This window comes from Staurois parvus, unplaced genomic scaffold (genome assembly GCF_062004578.1).
Source record: "Staurois parvus isolate SC_StPar_1 unplaced genomic scaffold, SC_StPar_1.0 ptg000027l, whole genome shotgun sequence".
In the NCBI taxonomy this organism is placed as follows: Eukaryota; Metazoa; Chordata; class Amphibia; order Anura; family Ranidae; genus Staurois; species Staurois parvus.
The window spans coordinates 5,545,312-5,560,460 of NW_028317823.1; the positions used below are offsets into that span (position 1 = coordinate 5,545,312).

The following is a 15,149-nucleotide window of genomic DNA, read 5'->3' on the forward strand; positions in this document are numbered from 1 at the left end:
TTAAAGGAAAGGGTTAAATGTCTCCCAAGCTGGGTGAAAAATAATTTTGTTGTATTTGACATTCATTTATAAGAGAAGGACAAGAATGGGTGGATGTTTCACATTAATGTAGATGTCTCTGCCAAAGTCCAGCAGACCTTGCTTTCCTCTATAAACTATCCAGTCCATCAGCCGGCTTTTCCCATCCTCCGCCTAACTGTTGCCATACAGAATGCACCTCTTTCTATCCCTCGCATACTCAATGAGCCTCTTCAATGATATTCAGCAGCAAGGCCCTAATTTAGATGAGGAACACGTAAAAAGAGAATATGCTATGAAGCCCATAACATTGTAGAATTAATGGTCCTAATAAAACTAGCCATGAATAAAATGGCTGTAATTACCATTGTCTTGGGTATATACGTCTGTTCATTTGTTCGGTTTCCTTGCTTGAGCTGTACATGTTGAACAAAAAATGCAAAATGCATACTAAAAAGCAGCCAGCCTTTATCCGAGGACCCGGTGCTGCTAAGCATGCCAAGCGATTGCTTCCCGGCAGGTAGAAAGCTGGTCTGAGCCACAGGCAAGTGCATTAGAGTGGTTTCATCAATGGCAGTTTCATTAAAAAAGTTGGAAGTGCCATTTAACGGTACACAAGACTAAATGTTTTAATTAAATCCAGGCAGCGCTCCAATCTCACTACCTGGCTTCATAAACTTTGCTCAGTACTCGCAGGTGTTCTTTTAACTGAAACGCTACCCTCTTTAAATGGAGGCCACATAGGGCTTCCGGAATGGAGAATGAAAATGGCTTCGGGTTAATTTTATTTTTAACGCTGAATTTTAAACAGCTAAAACACAGTTGAAATGCATACATGGCAGATGTTTTACCTGTCAACGGATTTGTATATCTTTCCATCCAGCCCTGAGATTTACACAGTTCTGCTACAAAAGCTCAGACAGGTTGTGACCTTGTAACAAATCCATCCAGCACCTTTTTTTGTTTCCTCAGTTGGGAATGCATGACCAATGATGACTCAGTCAATGACCATTTGTAGAGAAAGACAGCACTCAACCCACAAACCTCCAGATTTGAAGGAGGAGGTCATATTGAAAGAAGTAAAATATAAATCACTAATGTTTCTGGATGGCAGTGGATCCCATTCTCAATGCGACAGGCCGGTGACTTGACTTCTCTACTGAAATTAAGCAACCAAGCTTCGTCATCTCTTTGCCTCCAAGTTTCTAAAGGAGCAGCAACATGTTAGTGGGTCAACCACGGGGAGGCAATTTAAAGGGACCAGGCCAGACGTCTTCTAGAAATTCTTGATTATGTAATTAATGGCAAACAAAGAAATGGGGTATTAGGGCCTTAACAAAAGGCTATATTTAGGGTAATTTTGGTGCACCGGCAGTGCGGGGAGTGATAGGGATTGACATACACTGGCTAGGGAGAGAGCTCTGGGGAGAAAGCATACAGTAACTGTGGTCCAGATTACCCATGAATTTGAACAGTAAACATTTTTACAATGGTGTAACAAGGTAGTGCAATTATGCACAATTATGTGTTCTCAAGGACTGCTCCTTTAATCAGGTACCTTAAGGCTTCTGTGGTGGCCTTCTAGATGAGGTGCTATGCTTGCTGAGAAGGGTGCAAGATTTCTCCAGTACTGATCGGAGGTTATGCAACAAGGTCCTTTCTCCTAAAGGGTACCTGGTCAAAGGATCTTTCCTCAAGCATTCTGCTGCCAGTAAGTTTTGCACAATTGCACTAACTTGTTACGCCATTGAAAAAAGTGCTTACTATCCAACGTAAGGGGTAATCTGGACCAACGCTATGCTTTCTCCCAACCAGTGTATGTCTATACCTATCTTCACACTCCCCATACTGCAGATACACCAAAACTACCCGGAAAGGGATCCAAGGTGGTGGTCTAAATCTCAGGAGAGCTCTGTGTCCAGTCAGACACAGGCTCCCCCAAAATGGCTGTCGGAAGCCAGAATTAGGCAGGGCAGATAACCGCCTGGGATTTCAATGCCAAGTTACTGCAGAAAGTAAAGCTGACCATACATGGCTCAATGTTTTTCATTCAGGCAGTAACACAGTTGGGCAGCAGCATTGTTAATCTGGGGGGACAGAAGTGTTAGACGTACTAGCAGATTTAAATACACTAACAAATTGAAGCCAAACCGCAACTCACACTTTATAAGCAATTGCAGCAAACATTTTGTTTTCTTCTGGGATAAAGGTTTATGTAAAAAAAAATGATAATTGTAAGCCAGTGCTGAATGGTTTGTTTCATTCCTATAAACGGATACTTCTTGCAAGAGAGCTTACTGGCTGGAACACCAGGTGAAACTAGAAGAAATAAAGCAAAAAAAAACTAATGCAGCCATAACATTCAAGGATTGGCGAGCTGCAACATGTTGTTTGCTTTGGGTTTTAATACCACTTTAATGGCCCTGTAATATTTTTCATGAAATGGTTTTTCTGCACCCATTGTAATGATGTCTATGAGCTACCGAACTTCTTCCCTCCCCCCTCACTTGTTTGTTTGGAGCAAGCAGACTACATTAGTTGTGATCATACGGTTCTGTGCACACTATAAATGATCCATCTAAGAAACATATATTGGGACCATGGAGAAAAAATTTAGCCACCCTCCAACTGGTAGTCATGTATGTAGTGCAAGGGGCCACATAATTGGATACTAAAGATATAAGTTGTTTAGGTTTGTCCCAATATTACAAGGTTTAGGTAAATCTAAATAACCAGATTGTATAGTGTATGGGTAACTTAAAGCGGATCTTCAGTTTATTGACTCGCCTCCTTTCCATCCCTCCAACCCTCTCCCCCCCTTCACTGCACATGCCTTTCTTTTTTTTCCTTCCCTTTTTCCTTGCTTTTTAAGATCTTAGGTTTTTGGGGGTTTTTTGTTTTTTTTTTTGTTTAGGCCTGCCCACACATCTAGGCAAATTACATCAATGCCCTTAATGCCTCCAGGAGTATGTGACATTCATATCCAAGGAGGCACCGAGATTCCTGCACATCACATCCCAATAGGCACCGTAAACCCTGCACATCATATCCCAATAGGCACTGAGAACCCTGTACATCATATCCCAGGAGACACCGTAAACCCTGTACATCATATCCCAGGAGACACCGTAAACCCTGTACATCATATCCCAGGAGACACCGTAAACCCTGTACATCATATCCCAGGAGACACCGTAAACCCTGTACATCATATCCCAGGAGACACCGTAAACCCTGTACATCATATCCCAATAGGCACCGAGAACCCTGTACATCATATCCCAGGAGGCACCGGAAACCCTGGACATCATATCCCAGGAGACACTGTAAACCCTGGACATCATATCCCAGGAGACACTGTAAACCCTGGACATCATATCCCAGGAGACACCGTAAACCCTGTACATCATATCCCAGGAGGCACCATAAACCCTGTACATCATATCCCAATAGGCACAGGAAACCCTGCACATCACATCCCAATAGGCACAGGAAACCCTGCACATCACATCCCAATAGGCACCGAGAACCCTGCACATCATATCCCAGGAGGCACCGAAAACCCTGCACATCACATCCTAATAGGCACCAGAAACCCTGCACATCACATCCCAATAGGCACAGAGAACCCTGCACATCATATCCCAGGAGACACCGTAAACCCTCTACATCATATCCCAGGAGGCACCGTAAAGCCTGTACATCATATCCCAGGAGACACCGTAAACCCTGTACATCATATCCCAGGAGACACCGTAAACCCTGTACATCATATCCCAATAGGCACCGAGAACCCTGTACATCATATCCCAGGAGGCACCGGAAACCCTGCACATCATATCCCAGGAGGCACCGGACACCCTGCACATCACATCCCAATAGGCACCGAGAACCCTGCACATCATATCCCAATAGGCACTGAGAACCCTGCACATCATATCCCAATAGGCACCGAGAACCCGGCACATCATATCCCAGGAGACAACGTAAACCCTGCACACCATATCCCAATAGGCACTGAGAACCCTGCACATCATATCCCAGGAGGCACCATAAACCCCGTACATTATAACTAGGAGGCACCGGAAACCCTGCACATCATATCCCAATAGGCACCGGAAACCATGCACATCATATCCCAATAGGCACCGGAAACCCTGCACATCATATCCCAATAGGCACCAGAAAGCCTGCACATCATATCCAAATAAGCACCGAGAACTCTACACATCACATCCCAGGAGGCACCAAGAACCCTGCACATCACATCCCAGGAGGCACCAAGGACCCTGCACATCACATCCCAGGAGGCACCAAGAACCCTGCACATCACATCCCAGGAGGCATTGGGAACCTTGCACATCACCCCCAGGAGGGGGCGGGCCTAGTGGCGCATCATCAGGAGGCTGTTCCTGAATCTGCTGGTGCAGCCTTCTGATGACATCATGGAGAAATTTGTCGGAGCGGGACCCAGTGTTGGCTGCTGAGAAGAGGATCTCAGCAAGATGGATTGGCTGTGTGGGTGAGTATGTAATGTGCAAAGCTGAGCATCAGGAAAGCAGGGGAGAAAAAAAAAACGGGAGTGTGAAATTCCCCTTTAAGGAAAGTGAAGGATAATCCAACATTATGAGTTCACACTAGAACAGGAAGAGAGGGGAAATCATCCAATTAGGACACTAGTTTTTGCATCAGCTGAAGTATTTTTTTTTGCATTGGAGATACTTTAAATTCATGAATATTCAGCATGTCCATATGTACATACACAGGGTACACCGCTCACCTGCTCATGGCATTTGCTTTTAATGCTGGCAATGCCTGAGCACAGCAGGCCACTTCACTGTGTGCATTTCCCTGATTGCCAGCAATCTGGTGCCGTCATGAGTGCCATTCTGCAGGCCAAGTAATCACAAGTCTCTGATCATTCTGGAGAATTATTCATAGCCGTGTTCTAATCCCACTGCCGTCTACAAGAAGCATTACAAGCAGAGAGCTCTCTGGAGGGGAGATTGCTGACAGATTGGACTGGCAAAAAGCTGCTGTTTAGCTGTGAGGGAATTTATATCGGGATATTTTTTGGATGTAGAAGGGAAGAGTTAAAACCCATTTTTTTTTTCTTGCTGTCCCATGGAAGAGATCTGTTCCAGAGACAACAGGAAGTGACAGGAATTCCCCTCTAGTGGTCACACGTGTCTGCATCGAAAGATGTGAGATCACTTTTTGTTGAGGTGACAACTACAAAATGTTGGATTTCCCAACACAGATAATAGTCAACAGGACAAATAGAGGATGAATCTCCCTTAGTGGGGGCACAGGCAGTAATAAAAGTTTGTGGTATGCAGTAATAAAAAATTTTTTTTAGCCTTTCCCTACCACACCACAAAATGTTGTTGTCCCTACATTTCTTAACCACTTGCCCTCCAGAGGATTTACCCCCCTTCATGACCAGGCCATTTTTTGCCGTTCGGCACTGCACTATTTCAACTGGTAATTGCACGGTCGTGCAGTGCTGTACCCGAACAAAACTGGTGTTCATTTTTCACACAAATAGAGCTTTCTTTTGGTGGCATTTGACCACCTCTGCGGTTTTTACTTTTTGCGCTATACACAAAAAAAGACCGAAAAGTTTGAAAAAAAAATATTTTTCACTTTTGGTTATAAAAAATATCCAATAAACTCAAAGTTAGTCATAAATTTAGGCCAAAATGTATTCTGCTACATGTCTTTGGTAAAAAAAAATCTCAATACATGTATATTAAATTGGTTTGTGTGAAAGTTATAGCATCTACAAACTATGGTATAGATACTGGAATTTACACAGCTTTCACTCTGACTGCCTATCACATTTCTTGAGGTGCTAAAATGCCAGGGCAGTACAAACCCCACCCAAAATGACCCCTTTTTGGAAATTAAACACCCCAAGGATTTTGCAGAGAGGCATGTTGAGTCCATGGAACATTTTATTTTTTGCCACAAATTTTTTGAAAATGACTTTTTTTTTTTTACACAAAGTTATCATTTTAATGATATATTGCTCATGCATGTCATGGGTATATGTGGAATTACACCCCAAAATACATTCTTCTACTTCTCCCGAGTATGGGGATACCACATGTGAGAGTCTTTTTGGCAGCATAGCTATATACAGGCCTCCAAAATCCCATGACCACCTCCAGGCTTTCAAAAAGGGCATATTTCCTCATATCACTTCCCCACTACCTATTACAGTGTTGGAGGCCCTAAAATGCCAGGATAGTACAAACAACTCCCCCAAATGACCCCTTTTTGGAAAGTAGACATTTTACAAATATCATTTTTTTGTCACAGGGTTTTTAAAAAGAAAAAATACATTTTTGTTTTCATTCGTTTTCCAAAAACATGTGGCAACAAATGAGATCTGAAAAATATTTACCATGCCATTTAGCAAATACCTTGGAGTGTCTGCTTTCCAAAAAGGGGTCATTTGGAGGGGTTGCTTCTACTATCCTGGCATTTCAGGGTGAAGCTTATGCCACAGATCACCCACTGTTGAAGACCAAGCCTTTTCTGACACTTTGTTCACATGAAAAAGCTGTTTTTCTGCTAGAAAACTACTCTGAACCCCCAAACATTATTTATTTATTTTAAAGCAGAGTCTCTAGCAAATAAAATGTTGGGTGTTGAAATTTTTTACGTCACACAGTATTTGCGCAGCGATTTTTCAAACGCAAATCTTTTGGGAAAAATATTTTTTTTAGAATTTTAATGCACAAAAAAAATATATATTGCCCAATTGTTTGATAAAATATAAAAGATAATGTTACGCCGAGTAAATAGATACCAAACATGACATGCTTTAAAATTGCGCATGCCCGTGCAATGGCAACAAAATACATACTCTTTAGATCGATAGGTGACGCTTTAAAAGCTTTTACAGGTCACTAATTTATATTTACACAGGAGGTCTAGTACTAAAATAATTGCCCTCGATCTAACATTCGCAGCGATACCTCACATGCATGGTGCAGCTGCTGTTTACATACAGCCACAGGGTCAACGCTTGGGCACGCAGGTGCGTGCGCAGGGGGGCAAGGGTGCTTTTTTTTTCGTTTCTTTAATGATTTTGATTTTTTTTAATTATTTTTACACTCTCTTTTTTTTTTAAATCACTTTTATTGCTATTACAGGGATTATAAATATGTAATGTAAATACTGCAATAGGCATTGACAGGTATTCTTTTTTGAGAAATCTGGGGTCTATTAGACTCTAGATATCTCCTCTGCCCTTACATCATCTGATCTCACCAAGATCTGGGTGATCAGATGCTTTCCCAATTTACAAATGGAGCTGTTTATATCCTGCAAAACTGAAGTGATGAAATGCTCGTAGCTTCCGATTTCTTAGACTATAAAGATGATTGGAGCCATTCTGGCGTCTGATCAGCTCTATTGTTAGCCAGCGGATCTCCCAGCTGCATTCTTGGATTCCCCTGTGGAACAGGAGAGCCCAAGAAAACTGTGGAAGGCGGCAGGAGGGGGATGTCCCTTCCCGCTGCTCATAAAAACAATTCATCAGCTTATTGTCCACTAGGATTGCTTTTACATGAAAGCTAACCGCCAGCTGAAAAAAACAATACCAGGATTATGCCTGTAGCTGCAGGCATCATCCTTGTATAACCACTCAAAGTCCAGAGACGTACCAGTACATTGCTGGTCCATGTTGGGCATACACAGTGAAGGAAATCGGTATTTGATCCCCTGCTGATTTTGAATGTTTGCGCACTCACAAAGAATTGATCAGTCTAAAAAAATCAAATGGTAGTTGTATTGGAGCACTGAGAGACAGAATAGCAACACAAAATTCAAAAGAAATGCATGTCTAGCAAATTATGTACTGATTTGCATGTTCATGAGGGAAATAAGTATTTGATCCCCTTCACAAAACATGACTTCGTACTTGGTGGCAAATCCCTTGTTGGCAATCACAGAGGTCAGACGTTTCCTGTAGTTGGCCACCAGGTATGCAAATATCTGAGGGGGGATTTTGGCCCATTCCTCAATGCCCTGGCTGCGGGAAGAAGGTTCTCACCCAAGATTTGACGGTAGATTGCCCACTGCCATCGTCCCTTTGATGTGGCGCAGTTGTCCTGTCCCCTTAGCAGAAAAACACCCCCAAAGCAGAATGTTTCCACCACCATTTTTGACAGTTGGGATGGTGTTCTTGGGGTCATAGGCAGCATTCCTCCTCCTCCAAACACGAGTTGAGTTGATGCCAAAGAACTTGATTTTAAACTCATCTGACCACAACACTTTCAACCAGTCCTCCTCTGCATCATTCAGATGTTCAGTGGCAAACTTCAGACGGGCCTGAACATGTGTTTTCTTGAGCAGAGGGACCTTGCGGGCACTGCAGGATTTCAATCCTTGTCGGCGTAATGTGTTACCAATTGTTTTATTGGTGACTTTGGTCCCAGCTACCTGGAGATCATTGACAAGATCCTCACATGTAGTTCTGGATTGATTCCTCACTGTTCTCATGATCATTGACACTCCACGAGGTGAGATCTTTCATGGTGCACCAGACCTAGGGGACTGACAGTTGTTTTGTGTTTCTTCCATTTGCGAATGATTGCACCAACTGTTGTCACCTTCTCACCAAGTTGCTTGGCGATAGTTTGGTTGCCCAGTCCAGCCTTTTGTAGGTCTGCAATCTTGTCCCTGACATCCTTGGACAGCTCTTTGGTCTTTGCCATGGCAGAGAGTTTGGAATCTGATTGTTTGATTGCTCCTCTGGATAGGTGTCTTTTATACAGGTAAAGAAATTAGATTAGCAGCACTCCCTTTAAGAGACTGCTTCTAATCTGAGCTTGTTACCTGTATGAAAGACACCTGGTAGCCAGAAATCCTGCTGAATGATAGGGGATCAAATACTTATTTCCCTCATGAACATGCTAATCAGTACATAATTTGTTAGACATGCATTTCTTTTGAATTTTTTGTTGCTATTCTGTCTCTCAGTGTTACAATACACCTACCATTCGATTTTTAGACTGATCATTTCTTTGTGAGTGGGCAAACATTCAAAATCAGCAGAGGATCAAATACTTATTTCCATCACTGCATGTAACAGCAGAGAACATATGATGGGCATATGATGAATCAGGTCTGTGGACCAATATGATCACAATTCATTCTTTTTTGTAATGCCCATTTTGAGGGTTAGGCCCAAAAAATGTTTTGAATTCAGAAACTGTGATAGGGTTCCATGCGAATTGTCTGTGGAGAGGTGAATTTGGGTGGGCGGCCATGTATTGTTGTGTGTATAAATTGCTTTGGCCCTCAATCAATTGGTACAAATCTTTTGTGAAAAATAGCGGAAGGGCTAAACGCTAGTGCTTGCAGTGAACAAGGTGATCCTGCTAACACTGCTTTTTGAGGACACTATACTAAGCAGACACTAGTTCTGTTCATGATCATTGTATTGATCCGTACAAACACTATACTAGAAATGGGGGTGATCAGCGAGCTATAGTATGAGTGTGACAGTGTGCGGGCAATCTAACGCTAGCTGACCCTGGCTGGGTGGGGCGCTTACTGACCCTGGCGTTATCTGATGTCACTAATGGCGGAACTACAGTGATCAGTGAAAAAGTTTATATACTGACACTGTACTAATGGCAGTGGGTGGGTGACGGGGCGATCAAAGGGTTAAATGTTCTTATCTAATGTGTGTGTGTAAAATGTAGTGCTTTTACTAGGTGTTGTGTTCTCTCTTCTCTCAATATACCGATCGAGGGGGGGGGGGGGGGGGCAGCAGGGGGCGCAGGCGCATTCACACCTCAAAACAGGAAGTGATGCAAGATTATGTCACTTTGTGAAGAACTACTGCTCGCCCACAGAAATGAGCGAAAGCGGTTGGTAGGTAGTTAAAAACAAAATTTTTTTTTTTTTTTTTAAATTTTCAATACGTATTCTTCATTTTTTTTTTTTATCAGAATAGTACAATATTACCATGGTAACCTTGTATTATTGTGGGGGAGGATTAGGGTTTTTTTTTTTCACACTTTGCTTTGCAGGAGAGATAAAAGATAATTTCTCCTGCAATGCAAAGCTTACTATCATGAACTGTCGTGAATGAGTTAGGTTTTTGACAGCTCAAGATAGCGATCTGTGATTGGCTGGAGCTGGTCACATGGTACAGGGTGCTGTGACTGGCCCCATGTATCATGTGACAGCTGTGGGACAATCACAGCTCACTAAGAAAAGCAGAGTTGTTATGAATGAGATTGATTCATAACAGCTTTGCTTACATTGTGATCACATAGCGATCCCATGATCATTGGGTCCCATTCCCTGGGATCTTCATTCCACTGGACTGCCCATTGCAGTCATGGAGGGGGGGGGGGGAGAGTGTCAGTACAGCCAGAGCAACGTGCGGGTACGTTGCTTTGCCTGTAGCTGTCGCCAGGCCGCAGTACATTGTGGGCGGGCGGGAAGTGGTTAAAGTGGCTGCAAAGTCCAGACATGAAATATGAACAATGCATAACCCTCAATCCAGAGCACTAAGTGTAATTTCTGTCCCCTACCTTGGTCTTCTGTTATCTGCACGCATCACTTCTGATAAGTTTTCCTGACACCAAGAAAAAAATTGTGACAGGGGAAGCAGCTTCAGCACACAGCCTGTGGTTGACAGCCTCAGGTCTGTTCCTGTGTATTGTGTAAATAGAAGCTGTGTCCCTTCCCTCCAATCAACTTTCTACTCACTGAGCTCTTCAGGGTAACTTCAACTCCCAACCCCCTGCTTTCTGAAAGCTCAGCAAAGCTGTATACAATGTTTCACCATGAACAGCTGATGAGAAGAGAAGAGAAAAAAAAGAGAAGAGGGAAGAGAAAAAAAAGAAGAGAGAAAAGAGAAGAGGGAAGAGAAAAAAAAAGAGAAGAGAAAAGAGAAAAGAGGGAAGAGAAAAAAGAGAAGAGAAAAGGGAAAAGAGGGAAGAGAAAAAAGAGAAGAGAAAAGAGAAAAGAGGGAAGAGAAAAAAGAGAAGAGAAAAGAGGGAAGAGAAAAAAGAGAAGAGAAAAGAGAAAAGAGGGAAGAGAAAAAGGAGAAGAGAAAAGAGGGAAGAGAAAAAAGAGAAGAGAAAAGAGGGAAGAGAAAAAAGAGAAGAGAAAAGAGAAGAGAAAAGAGAAGAGAAAAGAGAAGAGAAAAGAGAAAAAGGGAAGAGAAAAAGGGAAGAGAAAAAGGGAAGAGAAGGCAACAAATACACAGGTATAACTTATGTAGAAGGATTTGTTTCATATCTGTGTATCATCTGAGACCAATCACTTCACTGGGTATATGTAAGGGTTTACAACCAAATTCTCAAAAACACTAATATTAAAGCGCCTAAAAAAAAAAAAAATTAATTGATTAAAAAGAAAAATGTGATGCAACATTACACTCTCTGGAACTCAAGTCTTATCAAATGTAGGGACCTTTTCAAAGCCACTTCAACTTTAAGGTCATATTATATATATATGTATATATATATATATATATATGTATATCCGAATGGGTGCCGTTGAAAACAATGGGCTGTGACTTGTCATGTGACTGTGTCCAACGTCGCACGACAAGTCACAGAAGTGTGAATGGAGCCTTATTTTCAGCTTCCTTTAAACCATTTACCACTGACAGGGTGCTTGCAATGGCCAGTTTTTATTAATTTCTGTAAAACTTATCCCAAAAGAAAAAAAAAAAACAAATAATTTGCTGTAACTGCTTCAAAAGTGTTAAGCTGGAGTTCAGCTTTACTTTTTTTACTCAAGTCTATCTAAACCTGCTAGACCATCTAACACATCTAACATTTGCCCTCTCTTGACAATTCTGCTGTCCAAAGGCGTCTCCATTGCTCTTCCATCCAGAATGCAGACATTCTAAGACAGGAAGTGTGTTACTGGCTGGATCATTGGATGAAAAAAGGAAACAAAAACAGTGCAGACTCCACATATAAAATGACACTAAATTCAAATTTTTTACAAAATAAAATAAATGCAATATGTCTAAATATAGGTAGAATATACCATCCCTATCCCTTTGTTTCACCTCTCAAATGCAAGCTTTTTCTGTTATTCTCAGACGTCCTGTTCTAGGATGGCTATGTTTGTTCTCCATGCCCCCCTTGTGTATGTGAACCCTCTCTTGCTCGCCCTAAAGATGAACTACACATCTCCGTGCAGACACTTTCGGCTCTATGGCAATTGTAGTACAGAGCGCAGCATGTGACCAGAAATAACGGCACTGATCGCTCTTGATTGATGTTTAGTGTCACTTTAGGGATCGGTAAGCTACAATATAGTACATATTTGTTCTTGGGTTTAATATCTCTAATTTGCAATGATTACATTTGGGTATGTCCACCATTGTAGGACATTAAAGCCGGCTATGCATCAGTAGAATTTTGCATGGAAATTCTGAAAAATATTCATTAGAGCATTCGATTGTATCGAGTCAACTAATATCACTCAAAGTCCTTAAAATTTTTCCCAGTCCTGCTATTTGAATGAAGTCCCAGACTTATTAAACAGGTCTGTTTTGCCCCTAGCACATGTGTATTACAATATGTATGTTTTTTTTCCCCGAATGAAAACCATATTCAGGAGATAGGATATGCACAAAATTTTGTTTATTTGAATTTTCTAGTCACTACAGTTGAAAACAATCACTGATTTTCATGAACTATTAGTAAACAATAAGCATTTGTCCAGGGGCGGACTGACAACTCAGGGAGCCCCCAGGCAATAGGGGATCATGGGGCCCTTGTATCCTTGCCCAAACTCAAAAAAAGCCTATGAAAAAGGTACCGGGGCATCTCATGGGACCCCCTTACTGACCCCGGGCCCTCGGGCAGTTGCCCGAGTTTCCAAATGGTCAGTCCGCCCCCTGCATTTGCCTCTAGCACATTTTTGCCCATTATCTTTGCTGCTGGCCAATGTTACACTGCTGAATCCTCTGCAGTACCCCAATTCTTGTATTAAAGCACCAATCTATGCTTTTTTATTTCTGGTAAATTTAAACCTAGCTTAACCATTTAAAATTTTCCTGCTACTGGCCAACTTCACACTACTGAATCATTGGCAGTATCCTAATTCTTGTAGTAAAGCAACAGTCTGTGCTCTTTATCTCTACTACTTTTGAGCCTAGTCTTGCTATTTCTAATTTTCCTGCTGCTGGCCAGCTTTACAAGGCTATATCATCACTCTTAATGAGTGATAGAAATTGTCCAGTGGCAGAAAAGATTTGCATCAGCGATTACAGGGACAGCCTAAAACTATTGGCCAATTTCTACCCATTAGTCAAAACAAGCCTTATTACCAATTGATGAAAGACCATGCATCACTGCTAAAACTACCTGGAAAAAAAAGCCTATTTTACAAAACTGGAATTAATTAAGTTTGGAGTGCTGCCTCTTTAGGCAAGCCAAACAAATTGTGAAAGTGATCAAAAATTTCACACCCAAATAGTCACATGGTTTCATAACACCACACACAGATTAAAGTAGGACTGGAGGCAAAACTCCCCCCCCCCCCCCATTTCGGATAGAGTAAGGAGAGCTATAACCATGTTGGTTTCTTTTTGCCACCTATGTCCCATTGGAGAGATTTCTCTTCACTTTCTGTCCCATTGGCAAAATAGGAAATGAGTGGAAATCCCTCTAACTGAGGGAATCCATGATTAGCACCAGGACTAGTGTCTCCATTGGAATATTTCCCCTCTATTTCTGCTCTGATGACAACTCAAAATATGGTATTTTTTCCCCTTTGACAATAAACTTGAGAATAACAGGGTGAATCTCCCTAGCAGGGACACAGGCAGTGGTGGGAGCCTAATGGGTATTTCAATCCATCTCCACTTTATCTAAAACAAAAAAAAGGAAGGGCATCTCCCAAGCATGTTGTTGAAAGGATTTGTGCATTTTTAATGTTGCCCTCAAAACCTCTTGAAAATGTCCTTCAAAATTTTATTTGCATTGGTACATGTCCCTGATGGCATTGTCCAGCTCCACCCATGCTGTTTTTGACAGTGGTTTGCCTATTAAACCCTAAAATGGCCAGAATTAACAAGATTTACAGTTGCAAGAAAAAGTATGTGAACCCCTTGGGATTATGTGGCGTTTTGCATGAATTGGGCATAAAATGTGCTCTGTCTTACCGTGGACACATGAACATCAAGGCTTTTGGAGATACTTTTGTAACCCTTTGCAGCTTCATGCAAGTCAACAATTCTTGATCGTAGGTCTTCTGAGAGCTCTTTTTTGCGAGGCATGGTTCACATCAGACAGTGCTTCTTGAAACCAGTAAACCCAAAACAGGTGTGTTTTTTTTAAGGCAGGACAGCTGTCAGCAACACATCCAATATCATCACACTGATTGGAGTCAAGGTTGGCTCACTCCTGGCTCCAATTAGCTCTGGGAGACATCATTAAGCTAGGGCCTCACATACTTTTTCCTCCCTACACTGTGAATGTTTACATGTTATGTGCAATTAAACCATGGCAACATCTAATGTTTGTGTAGTATTATGTTCAGCAGACTGTGTTCTTCTATTGTTGTGACTTAGATGACGTTCAGAGCACATTTTATGCCCAATTCATGCAAAACTCCACGTAATCCCAAGGGGTTTACATACTTTTTCTTGCAACTGTACATCCTATAGACTTCAGTTGGATTTGCTAATCCCTCTGTGAATCAAGCATGCTCTTCGCTATAAAGAATTAAAATTTAAAAAGAAATAATTAAAAAAACAATACCTGAATCTGCCAGGTAATCATAATCGTACCCCAGGTCTCTTGATTGGACAAAAAACTCTCCATTCGTAAACAATGGAATAAATGGAACCATGTTGTATTCCCGATTGTGTCCAACTGGTGCATTGACTTCTGGATAAACATCTAGTGAGGGCTGATGTCTTCTAAGCCATTGTTCAAAGAGGCTAAGGAAGTAAAATACAGATATAACTGTTACAAAGCAATGGATGAATGGCCCATGATATATTCAGGGTTTAAATAGTCAGAGGTTAATAGAACAAAGGAATACACATTGTTCTTAAGACTTCATAGGAATCCATCATTTGTACGTAAGAATCCAATAGTGGCCAAGCTGAACTATGAAGAGCTGGT

General features: G+C 41.7%; 1 protein-coding gene across 1 annotated transcript in view; it reads right to left on the bottom strand.

Annotated features, from left to right (window-relative positions):
- Positions 1–15,149, bottom strand: part of TYR (tyrosinase) — a 63,136-nt gene that overhangs the window by 11,780 nt on the left and 36,207 nt on the right. The window contains exon 4 of the mRNA XM_089656632.1: positions 14,781–14,962. Coding sequence (XP_089512758.1) covers positions 14,781–14,962 — 182 coding nt within the window. The remainder of the gene's footprint in view (positions 1–14,780; positions 14,963–15,149) is intronic.